Genomic DNA, 16,428 nt, shown 5'->3' with positions numbered 1-16,428 from the left:
CTAACTGTCTCCATGGGGTCAGCAGTTCTTGTAAGAAAGTGTATCTTGGTGGTCCCCAAAAGATTTGGTGAGGCCAGGGGGACATGTCCGTGTCACAGCCACCCGTGCACCACATTTCTGTGGCACAGACACCTTGGGAACGGGGACACCGAGGCCACCCTGGGCTGAGGGTGGGGACACCGTGGACACCCCAGGCACAAGGACAGCACAGACACAGCCCATGCTGGCCCAGGTCACCCCCACCAGCTCATGATCCCATCCCCATGGCTGCATCCTCACCGTTCTTGTCCCCTTCTGTCCCTGCATCTCAGTTCCCTTGTCCCTATCTCCAGAGCTCCCTGAGCCCAAAGGTGCCAGTCCCCACACTCCTGTCCCCACATCCCCATCCCCAGATTCCTGCCTCCCTGTTCCTGTCCCCAAAGCCACCCTACATCCCCAGTCGCACCAAGGTCCACTGTGGATACCATCGAGTGTCTCTGTTGGCATTGGGAACCTCAGGGGACCCCGCAGCTCCCCTGTGCCCCCTCCCCTCCCCATCCCTGGGGTCTCGGCCCCGTGCCCGGGGCACTCACCCCACAGGAGCAGCGCCACCTTCCCGGCCATCCCGGTGTCCCCAGCCATGTGCACTGGCTGTCACTCGCTGCTGTGGCCACTGCTGCCCTGGCTGGTGGCTCTTCGGATGAAGGGGAAGGAAGTGAGGTCACGTCCGTCCCCACCTGTTGGTGGCCCTTGGTGGGGGCAGGGTGGCCACAAGCTGGACACAGTCTGGGGACATGGTTGGGGATGGTGTGTCCAGGACTGGGGGGCTCAGGGGATGTGGGGAACCAAGGATGGGGTTCCAGGAGAAAGGGGGTCCAGGGGAATTGGGGTCTCCGTGCCTGGGGGCATTCAGGGATGGGGGTGCTGTGAGAACAGGGTCCCCAGGGATTTGGGGTCATGGCATGTGGGTTGGGGGTGCAGGGGGAAAAAGGGGACCCTCGGGAATAAGGGTTCTGAGGGAAGAAGCAGCCCATGGGATGGGATCAAGGCAATGGTGGTGCTGGGCACTGGCAGTGCTGGGATGGGGGTCCCCAGGCACAGTGGGACACAAGGAATGGGGGTCCCATTTTTGGGGTTCCAGGGGAATGGGGGTGCCTGGGAACAGCAGTGGCTGGGTGGTCACAGGGGTCTGAGCTCCTTCCCTGTGTGTCCCAGATTTTGGGGTGACCCAGGGCCCAGCAAAGCCCCCTTGGGCTGCTCATTTCCTGGGCAGGCATCACTTGAAGGTCCTGGGTATTTTTGCTTCTGTGTCCTCTCCCACCCTTGAATTTTTCCTCTCTTTATTTCTCTTATTTCCTTATTTTCCTCACTTTTGTGCCACGTCCCCTCACCCCCTGCTCCTGACTCAGCAATCCCGGGGAGCACCCGAGCAGGGAACGGGTTTGGGGGCGACAGGGGAGGGGAAAAACGGGGTGTGAGGGGTGCGAGGATGGGTGGGGAGGCTGTGGGGGATGGAGGTGTTGGGCTGTGCCCTCTCAACGCTTTCACTTTCTCTTCCTTGGACAAGAAGGAAGCGGCCGTTTGTGCTGAGAGTCAGATGGGAAAGGGACGGGGTTCTGTCCTGCTGGGGCACATCCAGGGCGTCCTGTCCTGGGAGGATCCTGGGAGGATCACTCATCAAATCCTGTCACAGGCAAAACTGCCTCTGAATTAGAGATACGAATTGAATTTATTGCTGACAAAATCAGATCAGGATAAGGAGAAGTCAAATAAACCCTTCCATGCACCTTCCCCCTGTTATGAATAACTTTGCAGTCATTGGCTTTCACTATTTTATTGGTTTTTGCAAAATATTTTGATACAATACATTTTATAATCACTTTTAAACTGCCTTTGATACACTACAATTGGTCATCCTTTTTACCCTAATCCCTGTGTAGAACATATATTTCAGTGTGATAAATACATTATAGTTTAGGCTCTCCCAAAATATCAAGATAGAGACAATGTGCTGTGTATTGCAACATTAACTGTTGCAGAAGCAGCTAATGCCTTTATTTGTGCAGCTAAGTGACAATGAACTCAGATAATTTGGTGAAATAGCTAATGTTGATTTAATGTACAGGTGGAGCATCTCATGTGTATGATAGGAACACATTTGTGTGTTATTACATAAAAGTAGCAAATAAATAAACACCAAAAAAGAGAATGCTGAGATGAATTTACCACTGACCCTTCGGTTATCAAGAACTGTCAAACCACAGAACGGGGTGGCTTTGTGAGGACAGAAAATACATAAATTTAATCTGCACTATGGCATGTACTTTATGAAAACGAATCAAGGCTCAAACCAAGCAAAAGAATTCCTGGGACGCGTGAAGTGGAAAGAACGCTTGAAAATGTAAAACCCTCCTGAGTGTGTATGTAACCATCGCAATGAAAAGCTGCGTGAGGAGAGTGGTTGTAGTTAAGCGTGTGCTCCTGGGGGGATTCCGGGGGGATTCTGGGGGGATTCTGGGGGGATTTTGGGGGGATTCTGGGGGGATTCCGGGGGGATTCTGGGGGGATTCTGGGGGGATTTTGGGGGGATTCTGGGGGGATTTTGGGGGGATTCTGGGGTCCCACCCCGTCCTTCCCTCCTCGATCCCCCCTCCCCCCGCAGCTCCGGGGCTGTTGGGGACGTTGGGGACAGCGCCGCTCGCGCCGGGGGCAGTTGGGGACATCTCGCGACAGCCGCTGCCCCTCCCCTCGGCCGGGGCCCGGCGACAATCGCGACATCCCCCAATGGCCACGCGCGACATCCGCCCCTGCCCGGGATCCGCCTCCCTCCATCCCGGTGCCCCCCCGGGCTCCCGGGTCCCCTCCAAAGCCCCCGGTGCCACCTCGGCCCCTGCGGAGCCTCCCGGTGCCTCCCGTGTGCCCCGGGCTCGGCGGAGGCTCCGCAACAGCTCCGGGGCTCGGAGCCCGCCCGGGGAGCGCCGGGTGCGGGGTCGGGAACCGGGGAGGGGAACCGGGGACACCGGGGGAACCGGGGAGGGGAACCGGGGAGGGGAACCGGGGAGGGGAACCGGGGAGGGGAACCGGGGACACCGGGGGACACCGGGGAGGGGAACCGGGGACACCCGGGGACACCGGGGAGGGGAACCGGGGAGGGGAACCGGGGAGGGGAACCGGGGAGGGGAACCGGGGACACCGGGGGAACCGGGGACGGGAACCGGGGAGGGGAACCGGGGACACCGGGGGACACCGGGGAGGGGAACCGGGGACACCGGGGGACACCGGGCAGGGGAACCGGGACACCGGGAGAACCGGGGAGGGGAACCGGGGACACCGGGGGAACCGAACCGGGGAGGGGAACCGGGGACACCGAGGGAACCGGGGAGGGGAACCGGGCAGGGGAACCGGGGACACCGGGGGAACCGGGGACGGGAACCGGGGACACCGGGGGACACCGGGCAGAGGGCTGGAGATGGGGGATTTGGGCACCGGGCAGGTTTTTGGGGATGGGGGATTTGGGCACCGGGTGCGGGGTTTGGGCACCCGGGGGTATTTTTGGGGGTGCTGGGGAAATTTAGAGGGGTTTTGGCGTGATTTTAGGGGATTTTTGGGTTGATTCAGGGGGATTTGGGGTGATTTTTTGGGTAGATTTGGGGGCGATTTCATGGTGGTTCTGGGGTGATGATGGGTGGTTTTGGGGATTTGATTTGGGGTGGGTTTTTATGGGATTTTTGGGGCGGATTCTGGAGGGACTTGGAGGGAATTTTGGGGCGGATTTTGCGGGGATTTTGGGGGTGGTTTTGGGGCAATTAAGGGTGATTTGGAGTTGATTTGGGGTGGATTCTTGGGGCAGATTTTGCGGGGATTTTGGGGTGGTTTTGGGTCGATTATGGGTGATTTTGGGGATTTGGAGTTGATTTGGGGTGGATTTTTGTGGGATTTTTGGGGCGGATTTTGGGTGGACTTTGTGGGAATTTTGGGGCGGATTTTGCGGGGTTTTTGGGGTGGTTTTGGGGAGATTTTGGGTAGATTTGGAGGGGATTTAGGGGTGCTTTTTGGGACGATTAGGAGTGTTTTTGGGGATTTGGAGTTGATTTGGGGTGGATTTTGATGGCATTTTTGGGGCGGATTTTGGAGGGACTTTGAGGGAATTTTGGGGCGGATTTTGGAGGCACTTTGTGGGAATTTTGGGGCGGATTTTGGGGAGATTTTGGGGTCTCACCCCGTCCTTTCCCGCAGCCCGAGGGACGCTCCAGCCCCATCGTGCTGCTCCAAGATGTCACCAATGTCACCAATGTCACCGCCGCCCCTGGAGCACTGCCCTCGCTCCGGGACAAACCCAAAACCATCCGGGTCATCACCAGGGACGTGATCCGGGAGCTCATGTGAGGCTCCCCAAATCTGCTCATTTTTTCTCCAATAATCCTTTAATTTTTCCAGAAATTCCCAGAATTTTTCCCCCAAAATTCCGGATTTTTTTGCCGATAATTCAGGACAAAAAAAAAACAAAAAAAAACAAAAAACCAACCTGGATTTTTTAGCCAAAAATCTAGTGGCTTTCCCCCCTAAATCTGGAATGTTTTCCCCAAATTTCGGAAATTTATTTTATACATTTTATTATTATAAAATTTATCATTTCAATTATTTAATTATTAAAATAGCATTTAAATTTATTATTACAAATTGTATTATTACAAAACTTATTATTCATTTTATTATTATAAATTTTATTACTCTTTTATTATTATAAAATTTATATACCCCCAAGAGTCACGATTACTTCCCCCCAAATTTGGCCGGTTTTCCCCCAAAATTTGAAATATTTTTCCCCTAAAATTAAAGGGTTTTTTTGCCTAAAATCCATGATTTTTTCTCCCAGAATGTGAGATATTTTTCCCCTGATTTTGCTCTGCGTCCCGCAGAATTCCCAGGGATCGGCCCCCGGGCTCGCTCATCATCGGCAATGAGGAATTCCAGCGGATCCAGGACGAGGCTCAGCCCCCGCGGCCGCTCGCGGATCCGCCGCAGATCCTCAAATCCCGCCAGGACGCGGCTTTTGTGGGCATCTCCCAATTCCCTCACCCCAAATTTCCCGATCCTGAATTTCCCGGTCCCAAATTCCCCCAATCCCGCTTTTCCTGATCCCGATTTTCCCCCAATCCCGCTTTTCCTGATCCCGATTTTCCCCCAATCCCGCTATCCCCGATTCCCCGAGCCAAATTTTCCCTATCCCAAATTTCCCAATCTCGATCTCCCCAGTCCCAAATTTTTCCCCATCCCCAAATTTTCCCGACCCCGTTTTCCCTGATGCCGCTTTTCTGACCCCGATTTTCCCCAATCCCGATTCTCCCAAATCATGAGATTTTGGGGGGATTTGGGGGTGATTTTGTGGGGATTTTGAAGGTGGATTTGTGGGAAGATTTTGGGGTGATTTTGGGGGTGATTTTGTGGGGGCTTTTGAGGGGATTTTGTGATTATTTTAATGGGATTTTGGGGGGGAGTTTGTGATTATTTTCATGAGATTTTGGGGGGATTTGGGGGTGATTTTGTGGGGATTTTGAAGGTGGATTTGTGGGAAGATTTTGGGGTGATTTTGGGGGTGATTTTGTGGGGGCTTTTGAGGGGATTTTGTGATTATTTTAATGGGATTTCGGGGGGGAGTTTGTGATTATTTTCATGAGATTTTGGGGGGATTTGGGGGTGATTTTGTGGGGATTTTGAAGGTGGATTTGTGGGAAGATTTTGGGGTGATTTTGGGGGTGATTTTGTGGGGGCTTTTGAGAGGATTTTGTGATTATTTTAATGGGATTTTGGGGGGCAGTTTGTGATTTTCTGGATCCCGTTGTTCCCCATCCCGATATTTTACTGATCCGGGGAATGCCCCGGGGTGTCCCCAAGTTGTTCCCTGGGATTTTGTCCCCAAGATGTCCCCAAGATGTCCCCACAATGTCCCTTGTCCCCACAGGAGCAGCTGCGGCGAGCGCGGAGTGCGGAGCTGGCCAGGGACGAGCAGCGGGACAAGGACAAGGACAAGGACAAGGACAAAGAGGAAAAGGGGGAGAGGGCAAGGAAGGTGAGGCCGGAGGAATTTTGGGGGAATTTTGGAGGAATTTTGGGGCAATTTTGGGGGAATTTTGAAGGAATTTTGGGGGAATTTTGGAGGAATTTTGAAGGAATTTTGGGGGAATTTTGGTGGAATTATGGAGGAATTTTGGAGGAACTTTGCGGTGTTTGGGGGGTCTCTCACCTCAAAACCTCACCCCAAAATTTGATGGATTTTGTGGGGGATTTTGAAGTGATTTGGGGGATTCTGAGGGATTTGGGGAATTTCGGGGTGATTTTGTGGGCGCTTTTGAGGGGATTTTGTGATTATTTTAATGGGATTTTGGGGGGGAGTTTGTGATTATTTTCATGAGATTTTGTGGGGATTTTGGGGTGATTTTGTGGGGATTTTGAAGGTGGATTTGTGGGAAGATTTTGGGGTGATTTTGGGGGTGATTTTGTGGGGGCTTTTGAGAGGATTTTGTGATTATTTTAATGGGATTTTGGGGGGGAGTTTGTGATTATTTTCATGAGATTTTGGGGAGGTTTTGGGATGATTTTGTGGGGATTTTGAAGGTGGATTTGTGGGAAGATTTTGGGGTGATTTTGGGGGTGATTTTGTGGAGGATTTTGAGGGGATTTTGTGATTATTTTAATGGGATTTTGGGGGGGAGTTTGTGATTATTTTCATGAGATTTTGGGGAGATTTTGGGATGATTTTGTGGGGATTTTGAAGGTGGATTTGTGGGAAGATTTTGGGGTGATTTTGGGGGTGATTTTGTGGAGGCTTTTGAGGGGATTTTGTGATTATTTTAATGGGATTTTGGGGGGGAGTTTGTGATTATTTTCATGAGATTTTTGGGGGGATTTGGGGGTGATTTTGTGGGGATTTTGAAGGTGGATTTGTGGGAAGATTTTGGGGGTGATTTTGTGGAGGCTTTTGAGGGGATTTTGTGATTATTTTAATGGGATTTCGGGGGGGAGTTTGTGATTATTTTCATGAGATTTTGGGATGATTTTGTGGGGATTTTGAAGGTGGATTTGTGGGAAGATTTTGGGGTGATTTTGGGGGTGATTTTGTGGGGGCTTTTGAGGGGATTTTGTGATTATTTTAATGGGATTTTGGGGGGGAGTTTGTGGTTATTTTAATGAGATTTTGGGGGGATTTGAGGTTGATTTTGAAGGTGGATTTGTGGGAAGATTTTGGGGTGATTTTGGGGATGATTTTGTGGGGGCTTTTGAGGGGATTTTGTGATTATTTTAATGGGATTTTGGGGGGCAGTTTGTGATTATTTTCATGAGATTTTGGGGAGATTTTGGGATGATTTTGTGGGGATTTTGAAGGTGGATTTGTGGGAAGATTTTGGGGTGATTTTGGGGGTGATTTTGTGGAGGATTTTGAGGGGATTTTGTGATTATTTTAATGGGATTTTGGGGGGGAGTTTGTGATTATTTTCATGAGATTTTGGGGAGATTTTGGGATGATTTTGTGGGGATTTTGAAGGTGGATTTGTGGGAAGATTTTGGGGTGATTTTGGGGGTGATTTTGTGGGGGCTTTTGAGGGGATTTTGTGATTATTTTTATGGGATTTTGTGGGGCTTTTGAGAGGATTTTGTGATTATTTTTATGGGGTTTTGGGGGGAATTTGGGGGGGATTTTGTGATTATTTTCACGAGATTTTAGGGGGATTTTGGGATGATTTTGTGGGGATTTTGAAGGTGGATTTGTGGGAAGATTTTGGGGTGATTTTGGGGGTGATTTTGTGGGGGCTTTTGAGGGGATTTTGTGATTATTTTAATGGGATTTTGGGGGGGAGTTTGTGATTATTTTCATGAAATTTTGGGGAGATTTTGGAATGATTTTGTGGGGATTTTGAAGGTGGATTTGTGGGAAGATTTTGGGGTGATTTTGGGGGTGATTTTGTGGAGGCTTTTGAGGGGATTTTGTGATTATTTTAATGGGATTTTGGGGGGGAGTTTGTGATTATTTTCATGAGATTTTTGGGGGGATTTGGGGATGATTTTGTGGGGATTTTGAAGGTGGATTTGTGGGAAGATTTTGGGGTGATTTTGGGGGTGATTTTGTGGGGGCTTTTGAGGGGATTTTGTGATTATTTTAATGGGATTTTGGGGGGCTTTTGAGAGGATTTTGTGATTATTTTTATGGGGTTTTGGGGGGAATTTGGGGGGGATTTTGTGATTATTTTCACGAGATTTTAGGGGGATTTTGGAATGATTTTGTGGGGATTTTGAAGGTGGATTTGTGGGAAGATTTTGGGGTGATTTTGGGGGTGATTTTGTGGGGGCTTTTGAGAGGATTTTGTGATTATTTTTATGGGATTTTGTGGGGCTTTTGAGAGGATTTTGTGATTATTTTTATGGGGTTTTGGGGGGAATTTGGGGGGGATTTTGTGATTATTTTCACGAGATTTTAGGGGGATTTTGGGATGATTTTGTGGGGATTTTGAAGGTGGTTTTGTGGGACGAGTTTGGGCTGATTTTGGGGTCTCATCCCATTTCTCCCCCCAGATTTCAGGCTCCTCCTGCCCCATCACTCAGCTCCAGGATGTGAGGAGCGCCCCGGGCCCGGTGCCTCAGGACAAACCCAAAACCATCCGCGTCTTCACCAAGGACGTGGTCCGGGACCTCGTGTGAGGCTCGGGGGGATTTGGGGACCCCCAGAGGGGATTTGGGGACCCCCAGGGACTCAGAAGGGATTTGGGGACTCACAGGAATTGGGGACCCAGAAGGGATTTGGGGACTCAGGGGGAAGTTGGACCCAGAAGGGAATTGGAGACTTGGAGAGGATTTGGGGACCCAGGTGGGATTTGGGGACTCAGGGGACACCAGGAGCTGTCCCCATGTCCCTGATTGTGCTCTGCGTCCCCCAGAATTCCCAGGGATCGGCCCCCGGGCTCGCTCGTCCTCGGCAATGAGGAATTCCAGCGGATCCAGGACGAGGCTCAGCCCCCGCGGCCGCTGGCGGATCCGCCGCAGATCCTCAAATCCCGCCAGGACGCGGCTTTTGTGGGCATCTCCCGATTCCCCGAGCCCCAGTTTCCCGATCCCGAATTTCCCGAACCCGATTTTCCCAATCCTGCTTTTCCTGAGCCCAGTTTTCCCCCATCCCGATTTCCCCCATCCCGAATTTCCTGATCCCCCTTTTCCCAGTCCCGCTTTTCCCACTCCCCTCGTGCCAGGGACGCTGGAATGTCCTAGAACTGTCCCCCCAGGAGGCCCTGGGAATGTCCCCAGCAGCGTCCCTGTCCCACAGGCAGTGTCCCCAGTAGTGTCCCTCTCCTCAGCAGTGTCCCCAGCAGTGTCCCCACAGTGTCCCTGTCCCGTAAGAGGCCCGGGAATGTCCCCAGCAGTGTCCCCAGCCGTGTCCCTGTCCCCACAGTGTGCCTGTCCCACAGGCAGTGTCCCCACAGTGTCCCACAGTGTCCGTGTCCCGCAGGAGACTCGGCAATGTCCCCACATTGTCCCTGTCCCACAGTGTCCCTGTCCCCTAGGCAGTGTCCCTGTCCCCACAGTGTCCGTGTCCCGCAGGAGGCTCGGCGGTGTCCCCACAGTGTCCCCACAGTGTCCCCACAGTGTCCCCACAGTGTCCCACAGTGTCCCACGGTGTCCGTGTCCCGCAGGAGGCTCGGCAGTGTCCCCACAGTGTCCCACGGTGTCCCACGGTGTCCCCACAGTGTCCCCACAGTGTCCCCACAGTGTCCCCACAGTGTCCCACAGTGTCCCCACAGTGTCCCACAGTGTCCCACAGTGTCCGTGTCCCGCAGGAGGCTTGGCAGTGTCCCCACAGTGTCCCACGGTGTCCCATGGTGTCCCCACAGTGTCCCACAGTGTCCCATGGTGTCCGTGTCCCGCAGGAGGCTCGGCAGTGTCCCCACAGTGTCCCCACAGTGTCCCCACAGTGTCCCACAGTGTCCCCACAGTGTCCCCACAGTGTCCCACAGTGTCCGTGTCCCGCAGGAGACTCGGCAGTGTCCCCACAGTGTCCCCACAGTGTCCCAGGGTGTCCGTGTCCCGCAGGAGGCTCGGCAGTGTCCCCACAGTGTCCCACAGTGTCCCCACAGTGTCCCCACAGTGTCCCACAGTGTCCCAGGGTGTCCGTGTCCCGCAGGAGACTCGGCAGTGTCCCCACAGTGTCCCCACAGTGTCCCAGGGTGTCCGTGTCCCGCAGGAGGCTCGGCAGTGTCCTCACAGTGTCCCCACAGTGTCCCCACAGTGTCCCACAGTGTCCCCACAGTGTCCCACGGTGTCCCACGGTGTCCCCACAGTGTCCCCACAGTGTCCCCACAGTGTCCCACAGTGTCCGTGTCCCGCAGGAGGCTCGGCGGTGTCCCCACAGTGTCCCCACAGTGTCCCCACAGTGTCCCACAGTGTCCCACGATGTCCGTGTCCCGCAGGAGGCTCGGCAGTGTCCCCACGGTGTCCCCACAGTGTCCCCACAGTGTCCCAGGGTGTCCCACAGTGTCCCACAGTGTCCCACAGTGTCCCACGGTGTCCGTGTCCCACAGGAGGCTCGGCAGTGTCCCCACAGTGTCCCCACAGTGTCCCCACAGTGTCCCACAGTGTCCCACAGTGTCCCACGATGTCCGTGTCCCGCAGGAGGCTCGGCAGTGTCCCCACAGTGTCCCACGGTGTCCCACGGTGTCCCCACAGTGTCCCCACAGTGTCCCACAGTGTCCCACAGTGTCCCCACAGTGTCCCCACAGTGTCCCACAGTGTCCGTGTCCCGCAGGAGGCTCGGCAGTGTCCTCACAGTGTCCCCACAGTGTCCCCACAGTGTCCCCACGGTGTCCCCACAGTGTCCCACAGTGTCCGTGTCCCGCAGGAGGCTCGGCGGTGTCCCCACAGTGTCCCCACAGTGTCCCCACAGTGTCCCACAGTGTCCCCACAGTGTCCCCACAGTGTCCCACAGTGTCCGTGTCCCGCAGGAGGCTCGGCAGTGTCCCCACAGTGTCCCACGGTGTCCCATGGTGTCCCCACAGTGTCCCACAGTGTCCCACAGTGTCCCAGGGTGTCCGTGTCCCGCAGGAGGCGCGCAGCCGGGCCCGCAGCGCGGAGCGGCGGCAGGAGGAGCAGCGGGAGGCGCGGGAGCCCTCGGAGCTGGGGCTGCAGCTGGAGCTGGAGCGCCGGGAGCTGCTGGAGCGCGCGGCTGGGCTGAGGCTGGAGCAGGAGGACGAGATGCGGCGGCTGAACTCGGTGCGGCCGGAACCTTCCCCTATTTCCCGTTTCCTTGTCCCATTCCCATTCCCGTTCCCATTCCCATTCCCATTTCCCATTCCCATTTCCCATTCCCATTTCCCATTCCCATTCCCATTCCCATGTGTCGCAGCTCCTGCTGAGCTCCCGCTGCAGATCCATCCAGGACAGGCAGGAGAAGGGGCTGCTCCAGGGTTCCCTTTTCCCACTCCCATTCCCATTTCCATTTCCATTTCCATTTCCCATTTCTATTTCCATTCCCATTTCCATTTCCCATTCCCATCTCCATCCCCGTGTCCCACAGCTCCTGCTCAGCGCCCGCTGCAGATCCATCCAGGACAGGCAGGAGAAGCTCCAGGGCTCCCATTTCCCATTTTTCCCATTTCCCATTCCCATCTCCCATTCCCATTTCATTCCCATTTCATTCCCATTCCCATTCCCATTCCCATTTCCCATTCCCATTTCCCTTTCCCATTCCCATTTCATTCCCATTCCCATTTCCCATTCCCATTCCCATTCCCATTTCCCTTTCCCTTTCCTATTCCTATTCCCATTTCATTCCCATTCCCATTCCCATTTCCCTTTCCCATTCCCATTCCCATTCCCATTCCCATTCCCATCTCCCATTCCCATTTCATTCCCATTCCCATTCCCATTCCCATTCCCATTTCCATTCCCATCTCCCATTCCCATTTCCATTCCCGTGTCCCGCACCTCCTGCTCAGCGCCCGCTGCAGCTCCATCCTGGACAGGCAGCTGGCAGAGAAGCAGCAGATCCAGGATTCCCATTCCCATTCCCATTCCCATTCCCATTTCCCATTCCCATTCCCATCTCCCATTCCCATTCCCATTCCCATTTCCCATTCCCATCTCCCATTCCATTCCCATTCCCGTTCCCATTCCCATTCCCATTCCCATTCCCATTCCCATTTTCATTCCCATTTTCATTCCCATTCCCATTCCCATTCCCGTGTCCCGCAGCTCCTGCTCAGCGCCCGCTGCAGATCCATCCTGGACAGGCAGCTGGCAGAGAAGCAGCAGATCCAGGACTCCCATTCCCATTCCCATTTTCATTCCCATTCCCATTCCCATTCCCATTCCCATTCCCATTCCCATTCCCATTTCCCATTCCCATCTCCCATTCCATTCCCATTTCCCATTTCCATTCCCATTCCCATTCCCATTCCCATTCCCATTCCCATTCCCATTCCCATTTTCATTCCCATTTTCATTCCCATTCCCATTCCCATTCCATTCCCGTGTCCCGCAGCTCCTGCTCAGCGCCCGCTGCAGATCCATCCAGGACAGGCAGCTGGCAGAGAAGCAGCAGCTGCAGGGGGAGCTGCAGGCGGAGGAGCAGCGCCTGGTGCGGCTTCTGGACAGCGAGCGGGAGAAGGAGCTGCAGATGGAGGAGGAGCTGCAGCGCCGCAGGAAGCAGGAGATCATCAGGTCCGTGCTTCCCTTTTCCTCTTCCCTTTTCCTCTTCCCTTTTCCCTTCTTTTCCCTCTCCTCTTTTCTCCTTATCCCTTTCCTCTTATCTCTTCTCCCTTCCTCCATTCTTTTTTTCCTCTTCTCTTTTCCCTTTCTCTTTTTCCTCTTCCCATTTTCTTCCCTTTCCCTTCTGTTCTGTTTCCCCTTTCCCTCCTTTCCCTACTTCCTTTTCTCTTTTTCCCTCTTTCCTCTTCCCCTTTTCCCTTCTTTTCCCATTCTTTTCCTTCTTTTCCCTTTTTTTGCCTTTTCCTTTTCTCCCCTTTCTCCTTTCCCCCTTTTCCCTCTCTCCTTTTCCCCTTTTCCCTTTCTCCCTCTTTCCTTTTTTCCCTCCTTTTCCCCTTTTCTTTTTCCCCTTTTTCATTTCCCTTTCTCCCTCTTTCCCCTTTCCCTTTTTCTTCCTTTTCCCCTTTTCTTTTTCCCTTTCTCCCTCTTTCCCCTTTCCCTTCCTTTTTCCCTTTCCCCTTTCCCTTCCTTTTTCCCTTTCCCCTTTCCCTTTCCCACCCCGTGCACTCCACAGTTCTGGAGCCAGACCGGAACTTTTCCATTCCCAAATTCCCGAATTCCCGAATTCCCAAATAATTCCCGAATGCTTCCCGAATTCCCAGCCACAAGCTGGAGGTGCTCAAGCAGGTGGAGCAGCACCAGGAGCAGCGGGCGCTGAAGGCTGAGCAGAAACTCCAGGAGCGCCAGAGGCTCCTGGAACACCTGGAGCAGATGAAGAGGGAGGATCACGAGGTTGGAGATTCCCAGCGGGAATTTGGGAATTTGGGTTGGAAGGGTTGGGGGCAGCACGGGGTGGGATCAGGGCTCTGGTGGCCTTGGGGATGTGGTGGCATCACAAGGGGACACGGAGCTGGTGGGGATTCCAGGGATTTGGGGATTCCAGGGATTGGAGGTGCCAGGGAATGGGGATTTTGGGGAATTGGGATTTTGGGGAATGAGGATTTCTGGGAATGGGGGATCCCAGGGAATCGGGATTTTGGGGAATGGGAATTCCAGGGAATGGGGATTTCTGAGATTGGGGATTTCAGGGAATGGGGATCCTGCTGAGGGAGATCCTCATGAGGGAGATCCCAGAGGTTTAAGGTCCCATGGAATTGGGATCTATAGCAGGGCAATCCCAGGGAATGGGGGTCCCAGGGGTTTGGGGTCCCAAGGAGTGGGAGATCCCAGGGAATGGAGGTCCTAGGGAAAGGAGGTCCCAATGAGGGAGATCCCAGGGATTTGGGACCCCAGGGAATGGGGATCCATAGCAAGGGGATCCCAGGGGTTTGGGATCCCATGGAATTGGGATCTATAGCAGGGTAATCCCAGGGAATGGGGGATCCCAGGGGTTTGGGATCCCAAGAAGTGGGAGATCCCAAGGAGTGGGAATTTCAGGGAATGGGGATTTCAGGGAATGGGGATTTCAGGGAATGGGCATCCTGATGAGGGAGATCCCAGAGGTTTGGGATCCCATGGAATTGGGGATCCCAGGGGTTTGGGGTCTCCGGGGAATGCGGGAATTGGGATCCCCGTGGGCAGGCGGGGTTTGCGGGGCTCTGCGGTGACGGGATCGGTGTCCCCGCGGTGTCCCCGCGGTGTCCCCTCGGTGTGGCCAGGCCTGGCAGCAGCGGCAGCAGCGCAAGCAGCAGCTCATGGCCGAGATGAGGGCGGTGGACGCGGAGAACCAGCGGCTGCGGCAGCGCGAGCGGGAGCGCGACAGGCGCGCCGAGCTGCGGGCCCTGGAGGAGCAGCGCCTCAAGGGGGTGAGGGCGGGGCTGCCAGCGAGATGTCACCTCCCCCGGAGTGCTGTCACCTCCCCAGGGTGCTGTCACCTCCCCAGGGTGCTGTCCCACCCCGAGGCGCTGTCACCTCCCATGGCACTTTCCTATGCCGAGGCTCTGTCCCCTCCCCTGGGTGCTGTCGCCTCCCCGAGGTTCTGTCACCTCCCCAGGGCTTTGTCACCTTCTCAGGGCTCTGTCCCCCACTGTGTCCTTGTCCCCAGCCGATATCTCTGTCCCCGGCTGTGTCCCTGTCTCCGTGTCGCTGTCCCCCAGTGTGTTCCTGTCCCCAGCTGATGTCCCTGTTCCCAGCGGCGTCCCTGTCCTGGTGTCGCTGTCCCCAGTCAGTGTCCCCGTCCCCCAGTGTGTCCCTGTCCCAGTGTCCCTGTCCCCAGCTGTGTCCCTGTCCCCACTGGTGTCCCTGTCCCGGTGTCCCTGTCCCCAGCTGTGTCCCTGTCCCCACTGGTGTTCCTGTCCCCCGTCGGTGTCTCTGTCTGTCCCTGTCCTGGTGTCCCTGTCCCCAGCTGTGTCCCTGTCCCCAGCGGTGTCCCTGTCCCAGTGTCCCTGTCCCAGTGTCCCTGTCCCCAGCAGTGTCCCTGTCCCCAGCTGTGTCCCTGTCCCAGTGTTCCTGTCCCCAGCGGTGTCCCTGTCCCTAGCGGTGTCCCTGTCCCCAGCACTGTCGCTGTCCCCAGCGGTGTCCCTGTCCCCAGCGGTGTCACTGTCCCCAGCGGTGTCTCCCCAGCGGTGTCTCCCCAGCGGTGTCCCTGTCCCGCTGTCCCTGTCCCGGTGTCCCCTTGTCCCCAGCAGTGTCCCTGTCCCCAGCGGTGTCCCTGTCCCTAGCGGTGTCTCCCCAGCGGTGTCCCTGTCCCCAGCGGTGTCCCTGTCCCCAGCACTGTCGCTGTCCCCAGCGGTGTCGCCCCAGCACTGTCGCTGTCCCCAGCGGTGTCCCTGTCCCCAGTGGTGTCGCTGTCCCGCTGTCCCTGTCCCAGTGTCGCTGTCCCCAGCGGTGTCGCTGTCCCCAGTGGTGTCCCTGTCCCGCTGCCCCTGTCCCGGTGTCCCCTTGTCCCCAGCGGTGTCCCTGTCCCCAGCGGTGTCGCTGTCCCCAGCACTGTCGCTGTCCCCAGCGGTGTCCCTGTCCCCAGTGGTGTCGCTGTCCCGCTGTCCCTGTCCCAGTGTCGCTGTCCCCAGCGGTGTCGCTGTCCCCAGTGGTGTCCCTGTCCCGCTGCCCCTGTCCCGGTGTCCCCTTGTCCCCAGCGGTGTCCCTGTCCCCAGCGGTGTCGCTGTCCCCAGGAGCGGGAGGTGGCGCTGCAGGCGGAGCGGGCGCGGCTGTGCCAGGAGCAGCAGCGGGAGCTGGACCGGCTCAAGGCCGCGAAGGAGCGCGAGCGGGAGTGGCAGGAGGCGCAGGTGGGTGGCACTGCCACCCCTGTCCCCTCCCCGGGCTCTGTCCCCTCCCCAGGGCGCTGTCACCTCCCCGGGGCTCTGCGGACCAAGAGCAGCCAGGTGGCGGCAGAGCGCGCCTGGTGACACCGGGAGCTGTCCCTGTCCCCAATATCCCCAATGTCCCCTGTAGCTGTCCCTGTCCCCAGTGCCCTTAATGTCCCCAGTGTCCCCTGTCACTGTCCCCGATGTCCCCGCAGGACGCTCTGCGCTCCAAGCGCAGCCAGCAGGTGGCAGAGCGGGAGTGGCAGCCCTGGGAGCTGTCCCTGTGACTGTCCCTTTCCCTGTCCCCAGTGTTTCCAGTATCCCCAATGTCCCCTGTCACTGTCCCCGATGTCCCCAATGCCCCCAGTGTCCCCAATGCCCCCAGTGCCCCCGATGTCCCCGATGCCCCCGATGTCCCCAGTGTCCCCAATGTCCCCAGTGTCCCCGCAGGAGGCTCCGCGCTTCAAGCGCAATGAGGAGGCGGCAGAGCAGGACTGGCACTGCCAGGACCTGTCCCTGT

At 55.8% G+C, this 16,428-nt stretch overlaps 1 protein-coding gene across 1 annotated transcript; it reads left to right on the top strand.

The window, feature by feature from the left end:
- The first annotated feature begins 2,763 nt into the window (after positions 1-2,763).
- Positions 2,764-16,195, top strand: CFAP45 (cilia and flagella associated protein 45). The gene is made up of 11 exons (XM_059490067.1): positions 2,764-2,961; positions 4,216-4,361; positions 4,899-5,034; positions 8,548-8,669; positions 8,910-9,045; positions 11,065-11,232; positions 12,503-12,681; positions 13,329-13,458; positions 14,325-14,471; positions 15,777-15,890; positions 16,124-16,195. The coding sequence occupies exons 1-11, from the start codon at positions 2,764-2,766 to the stop codon at positions 16,193-16,195; spliced, it is 1,548 nt and encodes a 515-aa protein (XP_059346050.1).
- The last annotated feature ends 233 nt before the right edge of the window (positions 16,196-16,428 follow it).

The sequence above is a fragment of the Ammospiza nelsoni genome, chromosome 28 (genome assembly GCF_027579445.1).
Source record: "Ammospiza nelsoni isolate bAmmNel1 chromosome 28, bAmmNel1.pri, whole genome shotgun sequence".
NCBI lineage: Eukaryota > Metazoa > Chordata > Aves > Passeriformes > Passerellidae > Ammospiza > Ammospiza nelsoni.
This window is presented reverse-complemented; position numbering and strand designations above follow the sequence as displayed.

What these genes read in the sequence shown, in the direction of transcription:
- CFAP45 (XM_059490067.1), top strand. Translation starts at nt 2,764, where the DNA reads ATGGCCACGCGCGACATCCGCCCCTGCCCGGGATCCGCCTCCCTCCAT. An exon ending in TGAAGAGGGAGGATCACGAG is followed by an intron (nt 13,459 to 14,324) that starts GTTGGAGATTCC and finishes CGGTGTGGCCAG; the next exon opens with GCCTGGCAGCAGCGGCAGCA. An exon ending in AGGAGCAGCGCCTCAAGGGG is followed by an intron (nt 14,472 to 15,776) that starts GTGAGGGCGGGG and finishes CGCTGTCCCCAG; the next exon opens with GAGCGGGAGGTGGCGCTGCA.